Genomic DNA, 26,485 nt, shown 5'->3' with positions numbered 1-26,485 from the left:
CCATCCAGTTCTGTTTTAGCTTAGAATTCTGGGATTTGTAGTTTTGCCAACTATTTGAAAGATAGGGAACTACACATCCCAGAATTCAAAGGGGGGAATGAACTGTATGCCCTTCTGATGCATGGACTGGCCTTCAGGGCAATAGGCCCATGGCCGAACCAAAAACGCGAAATGCTTCTGTGGGCCAGTTTTTGGGTCAAAGTGGGGTACATTTTTGGCCAAAGTGGGCCAGTTTGATGAGTGACTTCACTATGCGGCTAATAGTTCTGACCACTGTTGCTGAATACATATTCTTTTAAATGTTCAATTTGCATCACATTTTATCAAAAACTACCCCTTCGGTACTATTCAAACAGTGTTCCAAAAGGAATGAATTCCCATTTGCAACTGTGGGCCACTTTTATGTTGGTGCCCGAGGCAATTGTATGCCCCAGTCCGACCCTGCTGTAGACTGTGTGAACATTGGGCCTATCAGTGTTTTCTGCTAGTAAATAAACTTGACCCCCTACCTGCTGTCCTCTATGTAGATTTGCACATTGGCACTAGAGTTGTTGCTTCGCTTGATCCTTCACCCACCTGCCTTCTGCATATGGCACTGGACTCAAGCTGGCAGGACAGATTCTACATTCAATTTGAAATATCCAGAGCAATGGGGGTGAAATATTTCTTGGGTCTATTCTCAATTTGTGACACCACGCATGAAAGCATTCATCCCTCTGAACTCGCATCACACAGATCCTAATGCAGTCAGACCTGGGGAAAACTGTAATGATGGGGCTGTGGTGAGGTGATGGTCTAGGCCATATTTGTGCCGATATGTATTTTAACTTTGTCATTTTCAAAGTTTATTATTTTTTTGCCACTATCTTTAACAAGGTAAATGAACATGTATTATAAGAATCAAGAAAGAAATCAACAGCGCCCACTGAACGATGTCCCGTTAGGATTACATGGTCAGTGGTGACTCAAACATCAGATCTTCATAATACACCAGACAGATGGCAAACAAGCTATAGTGATTAGATCACTATGCAACCTTTCGGTGTGTCTGTGTTGGCTATGACATATTGACAAAAGAAACACAATGACATGGGCTTTCGGACCACTGAAGTGACTTTTCTCCCTTTAATGGGATAAAGAGTTGTCAAAACAAACTTTGTCGCATCGAGGGGTCATGATGCCCGTGCCATGTGGTTCCAAAAAAATGCAAGTCGAGGCCAATTTTCAAAACGATGACCTGTGACTGAGCAGCAAGCTCATTGCTCAAAATGTGCATTCTAACACTTCCACTAGTCACTCTTTCATTCAAGGCGATCAACGAGTGGGCGCCATGAAAGACCAATTCTGCAGCCGCCTTAGATTCTTGGAGGATCAGCTAAATATGTGCAGAGACAAGTTCAGATACAGCTGGAAAACCTTGCCTGTGTATTCGTAAGTTAACAAAAAGCATTGACTTAATGGTAGAAGAAGAACTTCAAATGCAAAAAGGCAAAGTAGTTTCAGTTGGAGCAGTTTTTAATGCCATTCCGTAAACCACACGTGCCTGACACAAAAATCAATATGTTAGCAATAGGAAGAATAAATACAGTGCCAAGAAGGAAAAGGATTTACTTTGGGTTGCAGCTTTGGGGTTTATATATTTATAATGGATAATGTTTTCTAAACATAGGACAATGGGGGATTTCCCTGGTTCTATCATTGAATTTACATACAATATGTCACACCGCAAAATTCACTAATCTCTCCGGGCATTCCAAAGGGTAACATGCCAGTGATTACTGAACATCTTTTGGCCCGCAAGTAAACTAAAGGGAGGGAGGGAGGGAGAGAGAGGGAGAGAGAAAGAAAGAGAAAAAGGGAGAGAGAAAAAGGGAGAGAGAGAGAGAAAGAGAAAGTGTGTGTGTGTGTGTACGTGCGTGCGTGTTTGTCTGTGTGTGTGCGCACAAGCGCAACCATCAGCCTCCATTGATCTGTGGCATACAGATTTTCAAGATGGCAACATGTTCACCTTCACCAGTAGCCAGTGGGGGAGCTAAATGCCTAATGACCACTTAAGAAAAGCTATTAAGTTTGCTTTGCCTGTCACAGCAGGGCTCCTTCTCCTCTCCAGACGTGGGTTTGTGTTTGGTGGAATCAAGGGGCGGCATTCCAGTAGAAAATATGTTGAAAAGACCAATTCTGGCCCTGGGTGCATGGTTTTGTTTGTGATGATAAATCTGACAATTTATGACCTTTTTAAGAAAATATTTGTTTAAATTAGTTAACTCCACCAGCTATACCGCGATCACCATGATATACCGTCATTTGGCAAGAAGATTATCGTACCGCCATAAAACTAATACCGTGACACCCCTACTCCAATGATCTTTGAATTATTCAAGCAGATTATGCAATGGAGAACCATCCCCGATTCATGGAAATCTGCTATAATTGTTCCTATATACAAGCAACGCAATAGAGCGAATCCGAACAATTATCGTCCCATCGTTTCGCTGAATTCGCTGGGTAAGCTATTTGCAGGTCTCCTGTTAAATTAACTTTAAAAATGGATCAAGACTACAGACAGGGATGACCCATTTCAAACTGTTTTTGTTAAGGGAGTCGGAACTGATTTAAATCTTTTTCTGATCAACTTCATTAAAGGGCAAGTCTTTAAAGAGAAGACGAAAGCCTATAAATACCATATCTATTTAGCATTTATAGACCTTCACAAGGGTTCGACTGTCGGCCAACAATTGCTCTGGGTAAGAACTGCCCAGGAGACTTGCTTGAAGCTATACAGTCCTTGTATGAAGGAACTAGTGTGCAGATTCGACTCGGTGCCAAGGGCCTCCTGACAAGACCGACATTGACATTTTGATGCCTTAAACAGGGCTGCCCCCTAGCACCAATATTATTTGGTTTATTCATCTCAGACCTAAAGGAGGCATTAGACACAGTAAGAGCTTTTCCACAGAAAATAGGTGATCATCTTGTCAAGAGCCTCTTTATATGTAGATGATCTAGTCTTAATTGACTAGACGGCGATCTGCTTGCAACGTAGCCTGGATGCTCTTCAACAGTACATGAATTCCAATGGTCTGATGATGAATTTAACAAAGACTACTATCCTGAGATTGGATTGGGATCTGGCATCTTAAAAACTACCAAGAAGTTTAAATGGTATCTAAACAACCAACCATTGGTAGGATCCCGCCAAGTGATATATCTAGGGGCACTGATTAACAATAGCAAGATGGATATGCCTTGTCAGAAAGCCCTGAAGATAGTTATCCACCCTGATTGTTCAGGGAAGTTTAATTCACAGAAGAAATGGCACATTTTTGATTTTGCCATTATTATCCTTTTACAAAGCAAGTTACTTCGATCCTAACTTATGGAGCAGAAGGTTTCCTATTTACTCCTCTGAAAATATGGCAGACACTAGAGGAAGTGTTTTGGAGAAAGATACTGAAGCTTCCCAACCTGATATCAACAGCACTCATTCGCTTTGCATTGGGCTTCATTTCCATGCAAGCTAGAACTCTGTGGAAATCTTTGGCCCTCCACCGTAAATGCCTGGTGCCCGAACGGGCTAAGCCATTTCTAATTTTGCAATCTGCATTAAAAAACGTCTAAAGACAATCCATTAGAAGAATGGAGAAACAACTGTGACCAATCCCTCTGCTGCCTTGATGTAACTAAGGAAGAGCTAATCAACAACCCGGCAAGGGTAAAAATTAAGATCTGGCAAGATTGGATCACTACGATTGATAAGAAAAATCAATGCATAATAATGAATGCTCTACGGAGCGAACATAAGACCTGGGGCAAACTCCCAAAGTATCTGATAACATTTCCCAACAGCTGGTACAGAAGGCAGTTTTTACGCTTCAGAACGAATTTGTATCCTACGGCACAGATCTTGAAAATCTATGACCTGGCCCTATCGAAAGATTGCCGAATTTGCCATAAGGAAGGTGAGGAGGAATCGTTGAGGCATATAACGCTTTTTTGCCAAGGCTTGATCGATTTGTGAACTAAATATTTGGGTAAGATTATCGAGGAAGCAGACTTATTATTTTTTTTTTTTTCTCCAACGAGGTGAATTCTTTCCGGCTAAATTTGCCTTGAAGGAAGTATTTGCATAGGATGTAAAGGACCCTTGAAATAAGATATCGGAGAGTCCACTGAACCTGAGGTAAGGCAAAGATGGCAACCATGAAATGAAGATGGAATTTTGATGGAATGTTAATGGTTTTATTTTTTTATGATGTGCTTTGATAAAAGGTTTCTAATTGACCGACAATCAATACATTTAAAAAAAAAAAGCTATTCACAACTGCATGTATTCCATTTGAAACTGCTTTGTGGGGAACACCAACATACTTGGAGGCTAAACTTCACACGTATGGAGTCTCGCGCACCTCACATAACAAAACTATCAAAACGTTGAAGTCAAAGCTAGCCTACGAAGAGGGAACTTGCAAGCAGTCCTTCTCCTGCCACGCCCCATCTGGAACTCCATCCTGTTAGAGCAGGTTTGCCCAACTCCAGGGCTCGAGGGCCGGGTTTTCAGGATATCCCTTTATTATTATTATTATTATTATTATTATTATTATATTTGAATGCAGACCTAGCTTCAAGAAGCAACAGAGCGCTTTACAGAGTTATACAACAATACAGATATATTACCGAGCGCTTTAAGGGTAGCTGTACAGATATATAACGGAGCACTTCTCAGAGTTAACAGAACAGATATATAGCGAGGGCAGGATACAGAAGAGGGATACAGTTGTACAGAGTGGCGGGGAGGAGAGGGATAGACGGTGTCTATCGATGTGGGTGGTGCGGGGGGCGACGTGATAGCCTAGATGTTGAGGAGGACAGACTCCTTGAAGAGGTGGGTCTTTGAGTTCTTTTCTGAATTGTAGGAGCATGTGGGTGAGTCTGATGCTGACGGGCAGGAACTTGCATAGTCTTGGAGTAGGCAGAGAAGGCCTGTTTTCTGGTCCTTTCCTGTTTTGCAGCAGTGAATTTAAAGTCTGCACGTGGCCTGATATCTGGTGGTGCACTGTCAGCCGGAGATGCTGTATTTTTCTGTGAGTTAGCTGTGCATGGAGTGGGAGCCAGCGAAGGCCGATAAGGGCCGGGGGCGATGTGGTTGTATCTGCGTAGACCCTTGATGAGGCGTGCGACTGCGTGTAGCGCACATCTCAAGGGTACAAGGGAGGACAACGGGAGGCCTTCGAGTGGGAATCATTATATGCAAATCTATCTCATAAATATTAATAAGGGGTATCATGAAAACCCAACATGTTGCCAGGCCTGTAGTGGGAGAGCCCTGCGTTTGAGCCTCAAAATGCCTCTACCATTCTTCAGTTGCGCAAAACCCTAAAAACGTGGCTCTTTCAACAATATCTACCGGACAAATAAAAATCCCCCCCTTCCTCGTTTTGAAATGCCAAGCCCAAATCTGGCACAATCCCTATGTAAAGCAATCCACTGCTCTTGAGCTACATTAGTGCTATAAGCAATTTAAAAAAAAAAAAGTCTTCAAATTTGATGTTGTGGATGCTCTGGGAGAAAGCAGGCAACTTGGCTACATTGATTTGGTGCAAGGTCTCCGACTTTTCAAAACCTTCCTGAGCATGATGCACAAAGATAACAAAAGCATGTATGGAAAAATTACTCTAGTACTAGGACTACATTTGTCCAGAAACCAACATGATTCTGCAGTGATAGTTCTTCTCTAAAGCTTAATGCGCAAATAACTTTGGCATTTATATAGCTGATTTTAATGATGTGGCCAAGCAACAGGTAAATATCCTGGTTTGCCAAAGGTCCACTCTTGCAAAAATAACTGACTGCTATGCGATGGTAAAGTTGATGACAGTTGAAATGGGGAATTCCCGGGCTGTAGCCAAAATGGCTGTTTGGCCACTCCTTTCTCTCCTACACACTTGTTTGTCCAAAGGTCACCATTCAAAAATTATCATATTCTCTCTCAAATGTGAGTACCTATTTCATTGAGGTCGGCCCTCTGCTTATATTTCTGTTTCCCAGGAGGAGCTTCATGAGACCTATCGTATTGTTGTTTTCCGGAATCTGTCCATTCCTTTCCACCTACACCCGGCTACATGCCACAAAATATAGGGTTTCACATTTAAAGCCTTGGTAAATGTGTATGGAGAGTGAGGGAGGGTAGACCCTTCCTACCACCAAATGTTAGGAAGGCCCGGAGTCTGAATGCTGTGTAGCTAAGTGCAGAGCAGGACGACTGGGCTAAGGCAAACCAGCCCTAAAGATATGCAGCGTACCAGCCTCCTTTTTGCCCTAAAACAGGCAAATACTCCAAAATCACAAAATAGGGATTACATATACTCCCAGCAATAGGATCTGAAACAGAGGACACTGGATGCTACCTCCTACTTCCACTCTGGCAGCTTCACATATGTTTGAATTAGTGGTACCAGCAGAGTGCCTTTGCAGGAAGAGATCTTGGCTTCACCAGACTTGAACTGAACAACCCAAACCCCAGGAATCCCCTTCAATGAGCCCTCTTCCTTCAGGGACCGCCTGAGGGTGGACATGACCGAAGAGACCCGACCATGATGTCCCCTACCTGCTTTGTCCCTTCGGAAATGTAGGAGGGCATCTGGGTAGTAATTGGTGGGATGTTTGTGGACCACTGGCCCATGAAGGCTTTGAGCAAAGTGTCTCAAGGAGTTCTCGTATGGATGATTTCTTACAACCCATTGCACCCAGAGCTTGAATCTACATGCATGGTTAAGGGTGTATGTACTAGATGAAATCAGCATTGCAAGTGACTTATTGTAATCTTACAAGAACATGGACCATTGAAAGGGTTTACTGAAACCTCATTCGAAGAACATCAAGTCTCATCAATAGTCATGTTGTTGCAATCACCCATCCAAGAAACACGCACATCAACAGTCTGTAGAAAACAAATACTCTAGTATCATGTCTGAGAGCTAGGATAGTACTTCTGCTCTGTTAAATATTTGAGTATTCCTATTCGTCCTATAGAGAAGCCGACAGCGCTGATTAGAGAAACTCGAGGAACTCCTTGATAAATAGTAATATCTGAGAAACTGCAATCATGGATACCAACCTGTATCCATCTGGCTGGAAGCTCTGCGTTTTTGTTGGTTTCTGTAGAAGAGGGCAAATGAGCCGGAGGTGTTGACTCATTCATTATTTCAGGTCTTGCTCATAATAACAACATTTAAATAACCTAAATCGAGCACAGACTAAGTGAAGTGACACAGGACTGTTTTTAGGGAAGCTGGGATGTAGTCCACGCTATGAACAATGGTGCTGTGCACAGTAAACAAAGACTTTGTACATTTACTCTATCTGAAAGTATAGCACTTTAGGTTGCTGATGGTGTTTGTTCATCATGTGTGCTTTGTACTCCCTGCTGATATCATGTTTTATGTTGTCGTCTGATACTAGGCTGCCATGTAACTTTAAGGAAATATCTAAAAAGTCGTGTACTGCATCTGACTGTGCCTACACTAAAGGCCGAGGCCTCTAGATGTCATGTGGATTGCAAATGGTGTGTAAACCCTTGCATCTAAAAGCAGTGCCTGGCAAATGCTTAATACTTCTACACTAGCCAAAACTGTTGGTTTTGCCAATGCTTAGGCTGACCTTGTTAAGACATTTTTATTACAGCAGTAGCACGTTTTCAGGTCCAGTTAGGTCATTACCTCTTAAGAAGACTACTTTGAAAAACACTGGCAGGCACTTCGAGAGCAAGATTTGATGGTGAGGCTTCTAAAGCTAGCTCAATTAGATCCGGGGGGGGATGTGTTTTTGGGCATGGAATGGGTGGGAATGGCCAAAAGGATTAGCATGGCCATGGGCACTCAATGGGTGGGCAAAAACCAAACCACACCTGCAAGCTGTGTGTTCCACCTCATATGCCTTTTCTCCCTAGTTGTACTCTAATGCAATAGTTTTGAGCGCCACCTAATTGCCAAAACTAAAATGGGCCGCCATTCAGAATCTACATTGTTCATAAACGATGATATATATAGCTTGTAACAACTGTATCACAGCAAAATAATGTGTGCATGTTTTTCCTGTTATTTGACAGATTTGGAGACCAATAACGGCAGCGTTCTTTTTCCCAATTAATCCCATGACTGGATTTGTCTATCTGATGACTTTATATTTGTTATATCAGTATTCGTCACGACTTGAATCAGGTATGTGTATTGAAATGGGTGCATGGTTTTTGCCTGTAATATTTGTGTTTTGTCTTTCAGGGTTTCCCATAGGACCATGTGTTAAAAAACAATCAAAACAATTCGGTAAAATGGAAAAGGTCAAATGTTTTTCTTTCAAGTATGCTAATGACCATTTTACCTTGTGACCATGGATCTTTGCTTTCATACAAAGAAAAATAAGCCTCTGATTTTGCATATTAGTGAAGTGAAGTTTTGTCACAATCCCCTCTTTTTCTGCAATGCCTCAAAAAAGCATTATAATGTTTGACTTGCTGTTCAAAAGTAATTCATCTACTAGACAGAAGCGAGCTGCAACCTTCAGCTTTCTGGATGTTTTGAACTATTTATTTCATCTGTTGATAGCGCCCAGACCCGAAGGTATCACAGCGCTAATACATACTTAGTAGCAGGCGTTACAATACACGACAGTCGTGACATGATGGGCAAGAAAAGTCTTATGCATATTTGTTATGCGGTACAGTAGTTATTTTTTTTCTAAAGCCAAGTTAGGACCGCTCATTTTGGATGCAGGGAGAAAGGGCATTCCAGAGCGTGGGAGCTACGAACCTGAAGCTAATTTCCCCCTGCACTTTTTCTGTTGTGGCTAAGGTCATGGTTTTGGATGAGACCAAGCAGCGTGGTTTGGAATTTTTGGCGATGCATCGGTTTAGGTAAGTGGGTGCAGTGTTGTGCAAGCATCGATAAGTAATAGATAGGATTTTAAACTCGATACAGGCTATGATGGGCAGCCAGTGGCCCTCCCATCTTTCTTTCGAGATATGGCCCGTGTGCTTCATACCCCAGGCAGCCCAAAGGGCGTTATTTAGGAAAAGATGAAGATGGTTAGATAGAGGAGGATGCCTGAGAGAATGGCGTTACAGTAATCCAGTTCGCTTCTGATGATAGCACTGGCTAGTGTGAGGCAGTTGTCAGAAAACAAACTTTCTACTGAGGTTAATGAGCTTACTGGTGTATGCCGCTGATTAGGAGAGGTCCTTGATGTGTTTGTACATGGATAGCTTGGAATCTAGGTTTACGCTCAGAATTTTCACATGACTGAAGACACTGGTAATGTTGCCATCCATAGAAAAGGATCAGAAAGCTAGGTCCAGATGTTTGAGCCGATGCAGGAATCTACAATGAGTTCTGTTTTATCATCATTCAAGCATACATGGTGGGCTGCCATCCAGGCCTGAATGATGCTGCAGACTAGAGTCAGTGGTGTGGTTTCCAGTGAGTTTATGTAGGTCTTGATTATCATCAGCAAAGTTGGTATACAAGATTTGCAGGTTGCCAAGGTGGTCGAAGAGGGGCTTGGTATACATGTTGTAGAGTGTGGGTGACGGGCACGAGCCTGGTAGTACCCGATAGGAGACCGGAATGGGAGTCAGCTGCTTCAGAGCCAACGAAGATCCTAGAGGTGTGTTCAGAGGAAGGAGTTGACCTAGCTATTGGCTTCCTCAGAAAGGTTGAATTTAGAAGGGAGGTGCTGGCAGAGGATATTGTGGTCACAAGATCAAAGGCCGCAGAGCGTTCAAGTAGGAGAAGAATGGCAAGTTCTCCAGCATCGCAAATGCTGTCAAGCTGGCTCTTGAGGTCCAGGAGGGCAGCTTCAGTGCTATACCTAGGTCTAAAGCCAGGTTGGCACGAACCAAGGAGGTTGTGGGTTTGGAGTTTGGTGTAGGCAGTGTGTTCAAGGTGGTAGTTGGTTGGTAGGGAGGGTGGGGTCCAGGGGGAATTCTTTGCAGATACTTGTATCCCAAGCTTCTTTGATGGTTTTTGTGATTGAGCATGAGGCGAAGGAGGCGTTGATGAATTTAGCGATAATGGGTGCAAGGTGGCCAGCGCACATCTTGATAATATAGCAGGGCACAGATCTCCTTTGCAATTGAAGGGTTTAAGGGGCTAGATAATGGTTTGGGCATCATCGGGTGAGATGTCGGAGAAGCGGAAAGGGGGTGAGGTGGTTGTGGTAGGGCCTAATTGGTGATGAGGGAGTGTAACTTTAGTGGAGTACATGGTTTGTTTGTGGATGGTTTCGTCTGAGTGTGTTTTGTTAGCGAGGGCAGATTGGACGCGTGAGCACCAGGCCTTGTCTTTCGGGAATCTGTCGATGGGAGGTGCTGGGGATTCAAGTTCCTTGAATATTTTGAAGAGTTTCCTTATTTGAGCTGGCTTTGCTAATTTTGGTCTTACAAATGCCTGATTTAGTAGTGATGATGGTGATGGTAGCTGCTAAGTAGGTCTTGGCTGCGGAGAGGAAGGCCTCATTGTGTGGCGTGGCGGAGTTCTTCCTCCATAGGTATGCCCGAGCCCGTTTGTGTCTGCAAAGGGGGAGTAGTTCCTCAGTGAAACAATTGTTTTTGATAGTCTTGTAGTTTTTTAAGGGAGCATGGTGGTTGTATGTGTGTAGAAGCATGGCGTTGTAGGCAGTAAGAATGATTTTGGGGTCAATTAAGTGAGAGATGCATCAATGGTGGATTTGAGCATCACCTTAGTGAGTTTGTGGGTGTGTCTCGCTGTGATGGGGAGGTGGTTAGTAGCTATGCGTTTAGTCAAGGATTTCAAAGTGAGGGAGAAGAGGATAAGGGAGTGATCGGTCCACGATAGTGACCGTGATGGGTATGTTGAGGACCCAGTCTAGGGTTCGGCCTTTTGTGTGGTTGGGAGGGGTGATGAGTTGGGGGAGGTTCATCTCTTGCAGAGTGGCACTAAGGGCAATGGCCTTGGAGTCTGTAGTATCATTGAATCCAAGATTAAAATCACTGAGTAGTATACGTTTGGCGTTGGGTTTGATGAGTGGAGTGAGGAGAAGCGTGATGTCGGGGTCTGCTGAGTTGAGGTCGTTGGGCTGGCGGTAGAGTAATAGGTTGGTTATAGTGGATTGAGGGCATGGCTCAATTTTAGTGAGTAGGAGTTTGTAGCCTAGTAGACAGGGTAGGGGAGAAGTTCTGATGGGTAGAGAGGATTTGGAGATAATTGCCACACTCCTGCCAGATTTGATGGGCCTGTCTGATTTGAGCATGAATTATCTGGGCGGGTTGGCCAGGGATAGAGCTGGGCCTGCTGCATTGTGCAATCTAGTTTCCGTGATGGCAAGTATGTCCAGGTCTTTTTCCAGAATTAGGTCGTGGATTTCTGTGGCATGGGGGCAAGGCCACACGCCAAGTGGTTGGGTTGTCGTGTGCGCAGAGAGGCTGGAGAGGGAGGGGTGGGAGTAGGTTAAGTTTATGGGGTGGTGGTTTAGGAGAGGTGGCCTCTCTATATGAGAAAAGTCTGGGCCTGGCTGATGGTAACTGTATGGGCACCAGTAGGCTTATGGGTGCGGGTGTGGGTACCAGTGCTTTACAGGGAGGGTAGGCAGTCATATCTGGGTCTGAGGCGACCATGGGGTGAAGAGGGGGAAGAAAGGGAGTGGGAGGGGGCATCAATGTTATTGGGGTGCAATATAGGTTGATGGATGGGCGTGGTAGATCGGGATGTATATAGCTTGGGGTATGGTTGGCTGGTGCCGGCAGATGTATTGGTGGCATATGGAGGTGCGTAGTAGGCTGCAGGGTGAGTGGTAACATGATGCAGCGCGATGCGCAAGGCATGGGCCCTGGATCTGGATGAAACTATTTTCTTTTTCTTTCTTTATATATTAAAATCCTGGTGTGTAATACTGCCAAAGGGCTGTTTCAGACCAAGAATAAATGGCTCAGCAGAAACATGTGTACATTGAAAAACTGCTTCTGTGCTTTAAGCTGGATAGGCAATCGACAGGGGTGGGCTATAACGCGCCGTGATGTACATTTTTGGTGGTGGGACCTAATAAAGTTCTGGTGCAAGCTCCTATCCCAAAACCTTTGAGAGGTGGGGCCTATGTAATTAAGAGTGACCTAAAAGACCAAATTGAGTTTTCATAAGTGCAATGAAAGAGTAAATTCCACTTTAAAATGTATAGTAAATGTGCTTACAAATATTGACCAAAATAAATATATTCATATCCAAAATAAAACTTAAAATCAAAATGGGTCACTACTGCACCATGAAATCCCATAGGTCCTTCGAAAGAAATCTGATTCGTATGCACTACTTGCATCGTTGGAATGACAATACTTTAATATGATGTGTTGAAATAATCAAACCTGTTTGAAAACAACTTAAAATGTATAATAAAATAATCAAGTGTGATGGCTGCGTGTTGTAGTCCAACCGAGCAGTTTAACAAAAGTTTATGCATTCTTTTTGTATTTTTTTTTTTTTAAACTCATTCTAAACTTTCCATGTTTTTTATTTCTTACAACAACTAAACAATTTCCAGTTGCAAGCTAGTAGGCAGGAATAAAATGTTACTCGCCCTGCATTCTCGACAAGCACACCATTTCATACTCGCCAAGGGTCACTTATAACTCGCCCATGGCTAGTGCAAGTTTTGAGCCCTGCCTTTGAGATTCTGTTACACGCGTACCTGCAGACTGTATTAACACCAGTCTTTTCCTCCTGCTCAATATGCAAAATATGATCCTATATATGTGGGTTTAGTCTGCAGCGACGGGCTAATTTATTTTGGGCGCTTTTCCATGCAGGATTTTGTGTATCAAGATTACAGCCTTTCAAGACTTGAAGCCAGCCTAGCTTTTTCAAGATGTGTGGCATGTGGCACGACAGGACGTGGGTTATTTGTGACTGTACAATTAGTTTTATTTTGAAGGACCGGCAGACGAGGGATCATATCAAGGGAGTTACAGTAATCCAGCGTTAACGTAGATTTCACTGAATATATTTCACCGAAAGTAGTAGGGGAAGTGGTATATGTGTAATGCATAATAAGTGGTGTGTGTGTGGGGCATTTGTATAAGTTAGGGTAGGGAGGGGTGAGGGAGGATCCTGGGTGGTCTCCCACCGCATTATAAAAAAAAAAGTAGAAGGTTCATTTCGTTTTTCTGTGAAATGATTTCGTGAAATATTTTCAAAGAAATCACATACATCCGTAATCAAGTTTTTGCCCAGTAATGGCTCATGCTATGGATGCATGATGATTTTTCTGGAGTTAAGGACTGGGCCGCTTAAACACTCCGATGCATCAACCAGAGTAGCAAATTTGATAGTTTGTGTGAGTAGTTGCATTTAGTCGAAATCTGCATGCACAAAGGGTTTTTACTTTTGGCAGATTATGAAGTGTATCAGTTTCATCATGAAACGAGCTTTGGCAAAGCCACCAGTTCTGGCTATTATGTGGACATAGGCTGGATTTTTCCAGGCACTGCCATAATGGTACATCTAGGTAAGATGTTAAATGCCAAATGGTGTCCATAAAGGGCCCATGAAGGCAGTGGCTGACCAATGCCTATCTAATACCTATACATAAGCCAAATCTGTTGGCTTTGCGAGTGGTTGCTTCTATTAGGATGTCAGTGCATAGACTCCAATACTTATTACAGTTCAAGTGGCTGAAGGCAAACTTGGTTTGAGATTTTTAAACCACCAGCACGTTTATTGCAGCACCTAAGTCATTAACTCTCTAAAGACTGCTTTGAAAAGAATGCTGGCAGAAAGTTACAGGATAATGTTTGATATAGTACTGGAAAAAAATGGGTGAAAGAGATCCCAGGATGATGCGTTTTTATCTGGCGGGGGCAGGTATTGAGTGGGGATTACTGTAATAAGGAGCATGGCAATGGGCAGGCAATGGATGGGTAAATTACTAAACACCCACAAGGTGCGTGCTTTTCTCACATCCCATCTACCACCTAACTGCACTCTATTGCAATAGTTTCAGTTTATGGAGGGTGCTTTAGCACCACCTAATAGCCAAAACTAAAAGGGGAGGATGGCTAAGAATTGTCTGATTATGGGCTGAAGTACTGATCATTGCTAGCTGTTTTAGGCTCTAATGGCTAAATAAATTACCGTTCTGCCATAGGTTAATCTGAGTAAGGATGATCTTGAGGTTAACATTATCTTGAATGGGATTACCTGCAAATTTGAAACCGAGCCGAGTTTTTGTCGATGTAAGGGTGGTTTCCCAACCCCTCTGTGTAACGCTGATATGGATGGTTGGCTAGAAACGAAATGAGCCCTTTCAGTGTTTGTCCCACGCCCTGGCTGTGATGCATCACAGTCGTCTGGGGAATGCCATGTGCTTCTTATTCTCACACTATTGTCTCTTAAAGGGTGACAGGAATCATTGTTCTTCAGGTCACAGACTAGTAATAACCGACTTCGCATTTTCCCTTTTTAAAAATGTTTTTCGATAAATTGGAAAGCCGTACCAACTTGATACTTGAAAGGTTTGTAAAATTAAGGGTTGGAATAATTGCTTTAGTGGCATGTAATGGTTTAAACCTCCCAGAAACACGTCTTTGTTTAATTTCCCAAAAGCTCCCATTTCTGCAAAGGATGGCTTGTTTGCAGCGTATTTACCCCATCAGGAAATATGTATGTCCAAAAGAATCCATAGCTTGGCAATTCTAGGAAGGTACTTGGAACTGTGCTGTAAGAATCGTAGTTCTACCGTTGTCTTTGTCCTCTGCCACCCCCGACCTTACAATACGCTTAATTTGTTATAATTAGGTTTAAATATTTCCTTGTGCCAGCTCTATCCAGAACTGACTATGTTGACAGATTACAACTATTTACTTGTGATTTATTTTTACCCAAAAATATCTAGTTATGTACATGCATGTTTGAGTTGTATTTGGCTAAACGTCTTCATTTCTAAAAGTTGGTTTATTTTTCATGTTTTAGGCGACTTCGATGGGCGGCCAGCTGATTATCTGTTTATGCTCCTCTTCAACTGGATCTGCATTGTCGTATCCTTTTCACTTGAAGTAACGTAGCAATAGCACAATCTCCCTAATACCTGAAAATAAATTGGGCTTTGCAATACTAGTTGGGAGCTATCAAAACTGTATAGAAGAAAAGCTGCTGTGTGACACATCTTCCGAGTTCACAACATTCTTTATTCATAATCTTCAGTTGTCTTGTCTACGGCAAATTTGCCAACACGTTTGTCTACCTTGCACTAACCAGTATGCCAGATCAGTGTTCAAAGACAGATTTCTTTATGTTATCTCAGCTACTCTAATGCAGGAAAAAATGGTTAGGTTGTTCTACAGTCCAACTGGGGTTAGACTTTATAAGAAATATCTCTTGGTTTTAGGGGCCCGACTTCTAATATAGGCCTGTACTACCCAAGTTGGTAGAGTGGCAAAACAGCCAGGCTTATCTTAGTAAGAGGAATGTGAGCTTTAGAGCAGTACAAAGAAATCGGCACATACACAAATCCAAGGAAACACTTAACCCCTTAACTGCCAGGCTATTATGCAAGTCTATGCAAAAAGGACTAGCATACTCGTCCTTTGCTTAAAGCTGTATCAAAAATAATATTTATTTTATATAAACCAGGCCCACAAGCAATTCTAAAAATGAGGTAACTGCTAATAACGTTCAATATGCAATTTGGATAACTTTGTAATAGGAAAAAACAGAGCAGGTGAGTAAACTTTCATGTACTTTCAGTTAAGGTCAGTAAAATCCCTTATTTGTATCAACTCTACAATATTCAGTTCAAATGAAAGTTAAGTTTATAAAAAACACAGGATATACTGGTTATTAACAATTTAACACACTCAAAGAATGGCTTAGGCAGTCTGTTCCCTAACTAGAAATGAGTTCACAGTTCAGGTTATGGAGGAACAAGCAATGCCCAAGCCAAATGGTTGACGATGTCCTTTTGGGAAACAAGCAATGCCACAGTGAAATGGAAAGAATATGTTCTGATGACGATCTTCAGTGTAAAGTTAAGTTACCAGTTAGTTGTTCTTGTAGAAAGCACAGGTGCGCAAGGGAGGCCTTCCTGTAGGTGTACAGGCTGCAAGACTTGGACAATGGAGTTGAGGTCAACTCCCAAACATGGAAAACGGCACCCTCAAAGCAAAGGAGCACTGAAAATGGCCTACGGTAACTGTAACCTAAGCCCCACAGTCCTGGAGGGTGTAGTTGAAAATGCAGCTGGACGCCTTCCTAATGCAGCTTTGAGGACCCGGTTTCCTGCTCCTTGTTCATGGTGACGAAAGGGGGGACCTTGGATTTGTTAATGCAGCAGCAATCGAGAGAAGGGCTAGTCGGTGAAGGATTCGGCTCACGCCCACACCAGTTTGTGGTGTTGGTGCCTTTTTCTTAGCACCAAACAGGGAACATATATCGCTGTTCGGTTTCTCCTCAGTTTCCCATTCTTGAACTCTGGTAAGGGGTCTCTTGGAAGAGAATTCCTACTTCTGGAGGAACACAAGGATGCCTGCGAAGTTTGAGCGAGATTTGTTTGGTCGAAGACGATGCACTCGGAAATGGTCCTGGTACCCCTGGTATTGGTGTTCTACAGCCCAGGAAAGTCCAGGGATGGCCCAAATCAAAGATGGTATTGAGGCTGATTTATGCCACCAGCCCAAAGGAGGAAGTCATCCTTGGCGGAGCTTCCCTGTCTACGGTTGAACTCTAGTTGAATATGAGGCCAGGAGAGCAGCAGAGTTTCAGCAGTACTTCTGCAGTTGTTGAAGGTGCTGCAGGCGTCTCTGCTCGTCTTCTGCTTTCCAGTGGTTGACTCTGCCTGTGGTCCAAAAATGCTCACCTTTTATGCTGGAACCCATTAATTCACTACTATGGAGCCGTCAATCACCTAGGGGATGGCTGTCCTCAAGGGCAGCCAGCCACTCAGTTCAAACTGGTTTCAGCCAGGCACACTAACAAAGGCCAGAGAAGTTTCGGGACCCTCCCTCACTTCCTGCCTTCCCAGAAACACTGGAGCCTTGGCTGGCTTCACAAAAGAAGCCTGCCAAAGACAGAGCTCAAAAAGGACCCACTGTCACCTGGAATGATAGAAGAAGAGCCCAGATGAAACTTACATTAAAACAAATGACAAAAGAATAAGGCCGGGCCAATTTGAGAAAATGGTCACCTATGGGTGCTGTACTGCAGCTGAGAAATCGGCCTGCAAGTAACCTGCACATAAATGGTAGAACAATATTCTTTGCCACCAGCCATTTGTTTGTTAGTTACTGTAACTAGAAAGTTACAGGAGCAGTGGGAAAGGAGTTGCAATGTAACCCCCCGCACCCTACATAAGGTGAATTGAATATCGCAACGTGTTTCAGAGCGTGACAAGGCAAGGGAGGGGGACAGGGGAGAACAAAACTACAATCTTACTAGGCCCAGTGACATTGAGAATGTGCAAGTGCATGGGGGAGGGGAAAAGTGCATGGAAGGGGAGAAGTGGAAAGTGCGGAGCAAAGGAGAAACAGATGCATAACAATAATAAATGAATAATAAAGGCAACAAACGGTGGTAGTGCAGCCAGCAAGTGGCAAGTGCTGGGTTTAAGGCATCAGACAAATAAGGTCTGATGATTGCAGGAAGAAAAAGGGGGGCAGAGAGGGGACTGTATGGGTACAGATGCAGACCCCAGTGCAAGGGCTGGCCCAGAGGCCGTGCAGGAAGGTTTGGAGGGTGAGCAGGTACCTGGGCCCGGAGGACAGAGGGTGGCCAGGTGCACAGTTCCAAGGTGGTTTGTGCTGGTCCCACAAAAGAAAAGGTAAGTGAGATAAGTTACCTTACTACTCTTGAACATTTGTTCACATAAGAAAATATAAAAAATAAAAAGGTCTTTCCAAAGGACTCCCCAGCAACACTATAAATAGGGTGCTGTGTGCTGCAAAAGTCAATGACCGGTGCCTGCATTGAAATACATGGAGGAAAGCATAACTCCATTAAAGTAAAAAGAAAACACAAAAGCAGTAAAATAAGATTCCCAGTTCGAGCAAAAGAATGAGGGAGTGGGAAAAGGTTCCACTCCCTCATGAGAAAGAATCAAAACCATCCCAGAGTCCAGCAAAAAGTGCCCAGGTTGAGGGCGAAATGACACAGAAAACGCTGGGATGTGTAGACCATATGCACAGCACTTTCCTTTTATGCTCCCTTGAGTGAGAGGAAGCTGCATCTCTGTTAGCAATAGCATTGGAGAGGAACCTCCTCCTGCTGAACCTTGCAAGGCTGGTACTGGCACTGCATGGTCCCTGGCCCTCTGCCATGACAACCTCCATGAGCCTCACCTCCTACAATAAAATCCCGAAGCCCCTGTACCTGCACACCACACTGCCAACATGGCCAACACGACCCCTACCAAGCCAATCCATACAGCCACACGATAACCCACCACTCGCCCCCCCTCACACACCCGACATCTCATTTAGGGAATCCAAAACGCCTCCCACCACACTTGACCGCACTAGACTCATCACTGCTAACCCCCTCTGCCCCCCCGTCTTCCATGGTTCACCAGAAACATACAGTCCCACCCCACACAGTAGATGGAAACTCTACCACTGACCACCCCGTAACACTAGCTCCCTGCTGGCACATGCGCATGACATTCATGACCTGACCTCTCCCTAGCCTTACCCAGCGGCTTCACCATACTTCACCATGACAGAACACAGAAGATAGGAGGCGGTGTTGCCCTGATTTATAAAGACACAATCGCGCTGCATCCTCTGAAGACCACCTCTCTCCCTAACTGCGAAAGCACCTCAGCCAAAATCCAATTCTCCGCCAATGCCTCTGTCACCTTCCACCTCATCTACCGGCCCCCAGGCCAACATCGAGGCAGACCTCTCCCAGCTAGCTTAACAACCTGAAGCCGATCACGCAGCTACTCATCCTAGGTGACCTCAACCTAGGTTACAGTGACCCTCTAGACACAGAAGCCACCACTCTAGCACATTCCATGACGACATTCCATGACGGCTCTTGGCTGTACGAAACGTATCTATGAACACACCCACGCTAAAGGCTGCACGCTAGACTGGATCCTGGACCACAAAACCAATACCACTATTTTAGCCAACTGCCCCTGTCCATGGTCTGACCACAACACCATATTCTTCCCCATACCCACCCCCTATAACATATTCCCTCCAACACCCTAAACCTGCCACCATCCTAGACCGCAATATCTGCAACCTCACTAACGATTGCATCATCACCCTCCTTGGGCAACCCCTGCCCAACTCCAACGACACCACCCTGCTGGTGTAACACTACAACAACCTGCTCACCAACACCCTTGAACTCTGGGCCCCCTACTGAAAACAAAAGAAGGCCCAACACCTCAAACCATGGTTCACACCAGAACTCGAGGCCATGCAAACCGAGTAAAGAGCATTAGAAACCACCTGGCACAAGAATTCTAGCCCAACTAACAAATCTCTCTTTGCAAACATCTCCCGCCTCTACAGACTATCCATTCACAATGCCAAAGCATCCTCGTACAACGAATGAATTACCAAATCATCCTCTCATTCACGCAAACTCTTCACCATCCTCCGGGAGCTAGCAACCACCTTCCATCCTCCCTACCACCATCTACAAAGACGACGCATGGTGTAATGTCATTCAAGACACTCGCCAACAAAATCACCCTACTACAGCAAAAGATCAGTAAAGAAGGCTAACGCCATGCCTGCCCCCCTGCCTCACCACCTACTTAACCCTGGGAGTTCCCTCCTTTCAAATACCAACCCATCAATGATCACACCCTCGCTAAGATCATCAAAGGCCTCAAACCTACCCGATACAAAGGGGGCTCTTGCCCAGCCTCCATCGTAAAGGACTGTGCGGAACCCCTCGTCCCCCTTATCTCCGCCATCATCAACTTCTCCTTCACCTCCTGCACTGTGTCTGTGACCCTCAAAGAATCTTGGTCATCCCACCACCTCCTCAAGAAACCCTACCTTGACCCAACCATCCCCACCAACTACTGCCCCATCACCACTGTCCCTCTCTTGCGAAAGATCAACAGGGTCATCTACCTGCAAATCCAGGACTTCAGGAATCCCACCACATCCTGGGCTCCCGACAGTCCAGATTCCAACCCAAACATGGAAGAGAAACGGCATTACTGGACCTCAAAAATTAACTTGATGCCAACTATCAAGGCAACATCTCACTACTCATGCCCTTAGACCTCGCTGCTGCATTTGACCTTGTCAACCATAACACACTATGTGAGCAGCTTACGTCCACAGCACACTTCTCGCCTGATGCAGCTAAATGGGTCACATCGTTCCTTGCTGACAGATCTTCAGAGTATTTACCGGAGAAGCATCAGCACGCCCCACTGCCACAACACGTGGAGTACCACAAGGCTCATGTCTCCCCAACACTCTGTAACATACATACCAAGCCCCTATTCGACCACCTCGACTCGCTAGGAGTCTCATACACTAACTATGCGGATGACGCCCAGCTCCTCATCCCCCTCTTAGGCAACTACACACAGGATGCACTCACGATTAACCTCGTCTATGAAACGATTGAAACCTGGATTGCCACACACTGCCTCTGTATCAATGATGGGAAGACCGAGCCCCTGCTCGTGGGCCCCCGGCAAGATTATAAAAACCTCCCCAGACCTACAAATCCTTCAGCATCGATGGACATATAATCCCTGTTGCCTCCAACATCAAAACCCTGGGCGTCTACCTTGATTCCACCCTCAACATGACGCGCCAAACCAACCACATTGCATCAACCTTGGGCTACGCCAACAAGCTTGTCACCGCCAGTAGACCCTTTCTGTCACCCAACAACCGTCTCGCAGTTGCTTGAGCACTCATCTGCTCAACTTGACTACTTACTGCAACTCACTATTCTGTGGCACATCCTCAAAATCTGTGCAAACTCCAATCAGTCCAAAACAACGCTCTGAGAGCTGCTCTTGACATTGGTAAGAGGGACCACATATCTGAAGCTAGGAGATCCGTTCACTGGCTTCCGGTCAAGGATAGGATCAACTTCAAGATCCTATCGATCACGCACTGCTGTCTCCAACAACGCCCCCTCTTACCTGGGAACAATAATCACCAGACACACAATAACAAGACCACAAGTCACGGCCTACAAACACTGCCTCGTCACTCCCAGATTCAATCGCAAAAGAGGCTGGTGGGGGGGGGGTCAAGCTTCCCAGTCCGTGCCTTTGCACTCTGAAACAAGCTCCCTTTCCACCTGCGTAACAAACCATCCTATGACAATTTCAGAAAGAAGCTCAAAACCTACCTATTCAACTAAGACTACCCACCCTTCACCTGTTCCTCTTCCTCTGCTATCATGCCTGATTGTAACCAGCGCCTAGATGGCTTCGGGCTTTGTTTGCACTTTATGAATGAATGAAATGAATAAATAAATGGTGAGGGACTGTGCACTCAAAAACACCAGGGTTCCCTGACATAATTAAGGAGAACAGGAACAAATGCCTATAAATAAACACATCTCCTTAATTATAAGCTAAAAAACAAATATCTTGTTTTGAACAGGGATTTAAACAGCTTATCCAGCTAAATCCCGAATCTCATGGTAATAATTCCCAAAAGGGTGATACTGTATTACCCAACATGACGTAAAATACAAACCGTGTTTATCCGAACATAAGCATTTATCAAAAATGACCTTAGAACAGTTGCTTTACATGTGAGACAGTAAAATCAGTTTTTTAGTATATAATTAAGGTGATTTTTGTGTTAATTTACGAGGGACTGTGTAGTGTCTGATCGCGACATATTGACAAATCACATGACTTAACATTGTGTGTAGAGTTCCCTTTTTACCATAATACACCGTGCCCCCAATAGTGTTTCTGTGGAACAGAAGAAAGCCGAAATCCATAACCCCTGTGAATGCTAATTTCTTTTTTAATGTTCACCATTTATCACTTCACTACTTTCAAACCTATTTGTGTTTTACTCTGTTTAAAAAAAAAAAAAAATACGGTTGCTCTAACAATCGGAGAGCTTGATTTTTAAAGTGATGTTTTTCTTAACTGTGTAATACCAGATAGCCGGTTTAATAATAGATATGCGGGTAAGTACTCACTTTTTACATCGATTTGTTGCCTACTTTGTTTTGTATAGCACACACATTAAATGCAATTGTCTTATGTTGCGAGGGAGCAACACAGAAAGGGATACATTAGTTTAGATATAGCAGCGGAGGATAGATGGCAAATGGTGGATTAGAGACCAAATTACAGGTGGCATATGGTTTGTCGGTGAAAGGCATAACTCCTATTAAGGATATGAATGCAATTGTGAGCTAGAGAGCACCTGTATCGGATAAGGTAGGCAGTGTAACAGAGGGTTGTTCTTTTTAAATGGAGCAGTCTTTACTACTATTTGAGTTGAGGAAAAATCTGCGATGTGCAGGCCGCTGCTTTTTTTTTTTTTTTTTTTTTTTTTTTTTTTTTTTTTGCTTTAAATTTTTGGCTCAGAATAGATTAACAGTTTTTCATGCTGTGCATGTTTACCAAACACTGACTTTTATTCTGCTATACTCCTAATATGGTATTTCATTGCAATTGTCTCCCGTGTTGGGAAAGAGAGGGCCAGGTGTAAATATTGCTACCGCTAATGTTCCAAACTCCTTTTTTCTAAACCTAGCTGACCTACAGTTTTAGGCATGTGTGGTAGCAGTTTAACAGGTAGCATGGTGCCAATGATGGCAATGGCGTGCTTTGCCCTCCTCTTCTAGACACACCTGCATCATCCATGTTTGTTTCCTTTAGCTTTGCTTCGAGTGCCCGCTTCTCCTGAATGTTTGGTACTTTAGGCTACTCTGAGCGCTGACGTTACTTTCCGCTCTTGGCATTCTCATGTTCACTCAGGACATAGATGTGTGAACAAAGAGTGCAAATAAAGCCTTAAAAAAATGGAGATCCATGTAACGATAAAGTGTGCGGATGTGGTTATCTGCCCAAGGTTTTGAGGGCAGGTAGTTTTTAATGCAAACAAAATGCAAATTGATCTAAACTGTGCTTGAATGCTCTGGACTTGCACTATAAGGTTAGGATGCTGCCCCTCCTGCATAACAGCTCTTGGTTCTAATTGGAAGAGGTAATGAGTGAGTGGCAGATCTAATGTTCATAAACCAAGCTTTGCAAAATTGAATGGGGATGCCCAATCTAATAAGTGAAAAGTTGTGGTGTTCTGGAATTACTAGGATTTAGGGCGATCTTTTCCCAACACTCTGTTGAGGATTGTGAAAACCATCTATCCTAAGACAAGTGTCACAACCAAAAGAGAGAACAAGCTCACTCTTACCAAGTACAGCCCTTCTTCCCTCCGGACAGCTTTAGATCCACCGTTCAAGCACTGGTCCTATCCCACCTAGATGGGGGCAATGCACTCCTCAAAGGCATCCCATCATCCACCCTTGTGCTTCTGAAAAGTGTCCTGCATGCCTTATCAAGGGTCTACGCAGATAAGGCCACATCACTACGGCCCTCATTGACCTTCACTGGCTCCCACTGCATGCACGAATCACCTTCAAGTCTTGCTGCATCATCTATAAGGCAGTCGCCCTCAAGTCACCCAGCTGCCTTGCAGAGAAACTCTGCATCTCTGGCGGACAGCGCACCACCAGAAGCCAGGACAGGTGGAGACTTAAAATCCACCGCTGCAAAAAAGGAAAGGAACTGAAAACAAGACTTCTCTGCATAAGACTATGGAACCTCCTCCCGGCCGGGATCAGACTCACTCCCACGCTCCTACAATTGAGAAAAGAACTAAAGACCCACCTGTGAGGCAGGCATGGTATCACAAGTAAGAACACAGACACACAAGGCACATGTTTCAAACCCTTTACGTTTGACTGGAGTTTTGGAGACTTCTAACTGGCCCTAATTCTATAATGGGAGTAGTCTCGATAATCAAAGTAAAATAAAATGGACCAGGTCAGTCAGTCAAAAAAAGGAAAAGTCTGTGTCAGAAACCTATACTTGCCCTCACGTTTCACAGTAACTAAGTGTGGGTGAATGTATAAAAATAGTGTGTCAAAAGAAAGTCAGAATGGCAATGGAAGTGCCTCACCACTCCCTTTCCCCAAATTCAGTTCCTTGGGGTTCTTGCAAAGTTCCTTCAAGGTGGGTAGTATGCACAGTTCAAAGATTTCACATAAATCTGTTAGGCTTCCCTCGCCTATTTCAATGTTTGTTCAATATGCATCACAGTTGTCTTCAATTGATTATTTCGGGCTTCCCTCACCCTGCTTCACAATTCTTAAACAGATATTCACAAAGTTCCTTCTTGGTTACTTTCCTTCAAACATGGCTGAAACCTGTTCCAGCCAAACAGCTCTGCTACAGAGCTTGGGGAGAACTCCCTTCCCCAAATGTTGTACTTCTCTTTCACAATGTTCACCTGTCAGAGACCTTCGCAACTGCATAATATTATCACCCCCATGCGTGACCACTCCGGCAGCAGGGATTCTCATCATCGCCTTGCCAGAGACTTTCTCAACTGCACAGTATTCTCACCCCTACGCGTGACCACTCGGACAATAGGGTTGGTTTCTCAATGTCTGTGCCTCTTGCACCATGCCGTTTGCGCCTGGTTTCGCAGAACAGGCCCTCTGCCACTCTGTTAGTTATTTCACAAAAACATATAGTTCATTAGGATGGGCCCACTGCCACTCTGTTCCTCGTTTCACCAAAAATATCAATTCGCTTTCACATTAGCCTTTTGGGATCTCTGCACGCTCTCCTCTTTCCCTCATGCGTTTGCCTTCAGTGGCCTTCAACATATTTCGCTTTCATTATTCACTGTTCTTGTTATCTTAACGTGCCTTCTCACATGGCACCGCTCCGTTACTTTGTTTCTCATCGGTTCCCTCGCTGGATAAATACATTCAAGCTTTCAGTTCAATGTCTTTTTCATTCCACGTGTAGCCTTGTGAATAACACTGTAGCTTTCCACAATCGCACGTATCACAAACGGGGCTCTCCCTTTCTTTGAACTCACCGGCTGTTTTTGCTTTTTCACGTCCTTCTGTTTCCCGCACCTTGAGGTCAGGTTCTTGCCCACCTGCCTCTCATGCTCCCGGCGGCCTTGCAGCCCCGGGAAGGAAACTAGCAGTTTTGCTGGTGCATGGAGGAAAGGGATTAGCTGGCCCTTCAGCTCCCTTCCCTGAGATCTCACGGCTTAGAGACACGTCTTCCTCGCCACGCTTTCTCCTGTCTACACTTGCAGCCTGTCAGCGTCTCATCGTGCCGTTCTTCCTGCCCTGGTTCTCGGCAGCTCTGTCAGAGGCTCCTCCGTCTCGCCATTCAGCTTGGCTTCCTTCTTGGCCCCTACCCTGCTCTCCCTGTCTTTCTGTGCTCCACCTTTTATAGTTTGAAAAACTGTCCATGAGATTCAGGTGTGTGCGATTGTGATGGAGTGCCTGACCTTGCCTGGCCTTATTAGTGGGACAAGGCCAGTACATGTTACTAGTGGTAATCTTTCTAGTCTCCGTCTTCCTCTTCCTTGTCTCAGTAGTTGGGCTGATTAGGAAAGGAGGGGAGTTATGGGAGTAGTGGTATCCCATAAAGTTACAGGGAATATGAGGTAAATGACTGTCAAGAAATGGGGGATACCATGTCTCCTTTTCCTGTGTCTCCTCCCCACTCCCAGAGGACCCCCTACCCAGGTGATCCTCCCACACTAGTCAACCCCCAGGGTCAGGATCCAATAGCTATGGCCCTTCCCTGGCCACCTGAATAATGGATCCCCGGGGACACCTTCAGGTTTTTCACACACCTCTTCAAGGAATCTCTCCTCCTCAAGACCTAGGCCATCTCATCACCCCTTGCGCCACCTGACTTGCTAGACGCTGCCCGCTCTTCTCCTCCCTGACACCCAGTACAGCTGTACCGCTCCTCTGCCCCCCCATGTATCCTACCACCCAATGTATATCTCTTCAAAAGTGCTCCGTTATGCATCTGTTATGTTGTTTTCTTCTGTAAAGCGCACTGTTGTGTATGTGTATCGGTTTATACCTCTGTAAAGCACTCTGTTGCTTCTCGAAGCTAGGTCCGCACTCCATTAATACCATATATAATAATAGTACTTAATAAAAATCCAGACTTTGGTGAGACACTGGAATATCTAAAGTCGGGTAAGTACCTTTCAGTCTCTTTGCAGGAGTTTTCTGTAGAGGTTTTTCCATAGTTCTATGACATGGGTCCAGCCAAGGATGCAACCATCCACAGGGTACACGAGTGGAGATGTCCTTTTAAGAGCACCAGGTTTGCGACACTGCCTCCCGGAGAAGGATGAATGCAGAGGAGGCTTGGTGCATTGGAAGTCAATGATACTATGCGGTAGAGGGAGGCCTGCAGGACAGTTGTACTCCTGACTTTGAAGACTATGCCAAGGGATATACCAGGACCCGGGGAC

General features: G+C 44.5%; 1 protein-coding gene across 1 annotated transcript in view; it reads left to right on the top strand.

Moving 5' to 3' along the window:
• The window catches only part of DERL1 (derlin 1), a 191,895-nt gene that overhangs the window by 33,879 nt on the left and 131,531 nt on the right, over positions 1 to 26,485 (top strand). The window contains exons 2-4 of the mRNA XM_069621572.1: positions 8,105 to 8,216; positions 14,970 to 15,034; positions 22,110 to 22,136. Of these exons, the coding sequence (XP_069477673.1) occupies positions 8,105 to 8,216; positions 14,970 to 15,034; positions 22,110 to 22,136 (204 nt within the window). The remainder of the gene's footprint in view (positions 1 to 8,104; positions 8,217 to 14,969; positions 15,035 to 22,109; positions 22,137 to 26,485) is intronic.

The sequence above is a fragment of the Ambystoma mexicanum genome, chromosome 5q (assembly GCF_040938575.1).
Source record: "Ambystoma mexicanum isolate Mex_15411 chromosome 5q, UKY_AmexF1_1, whole genome shotgun sequence".
Taxonomy (NCBI): domain Eukaryota; kingdom Metazoa; phylum Chordata; class Amphibia; order Caudata; family Ambystomatidae; genus Ambystoma; species Ambystoma mexicanum.
Note: the sequence above shows the minus strand (reverse complement) of the source record. Positions and strands in the feature narration are given on the sequence as shown.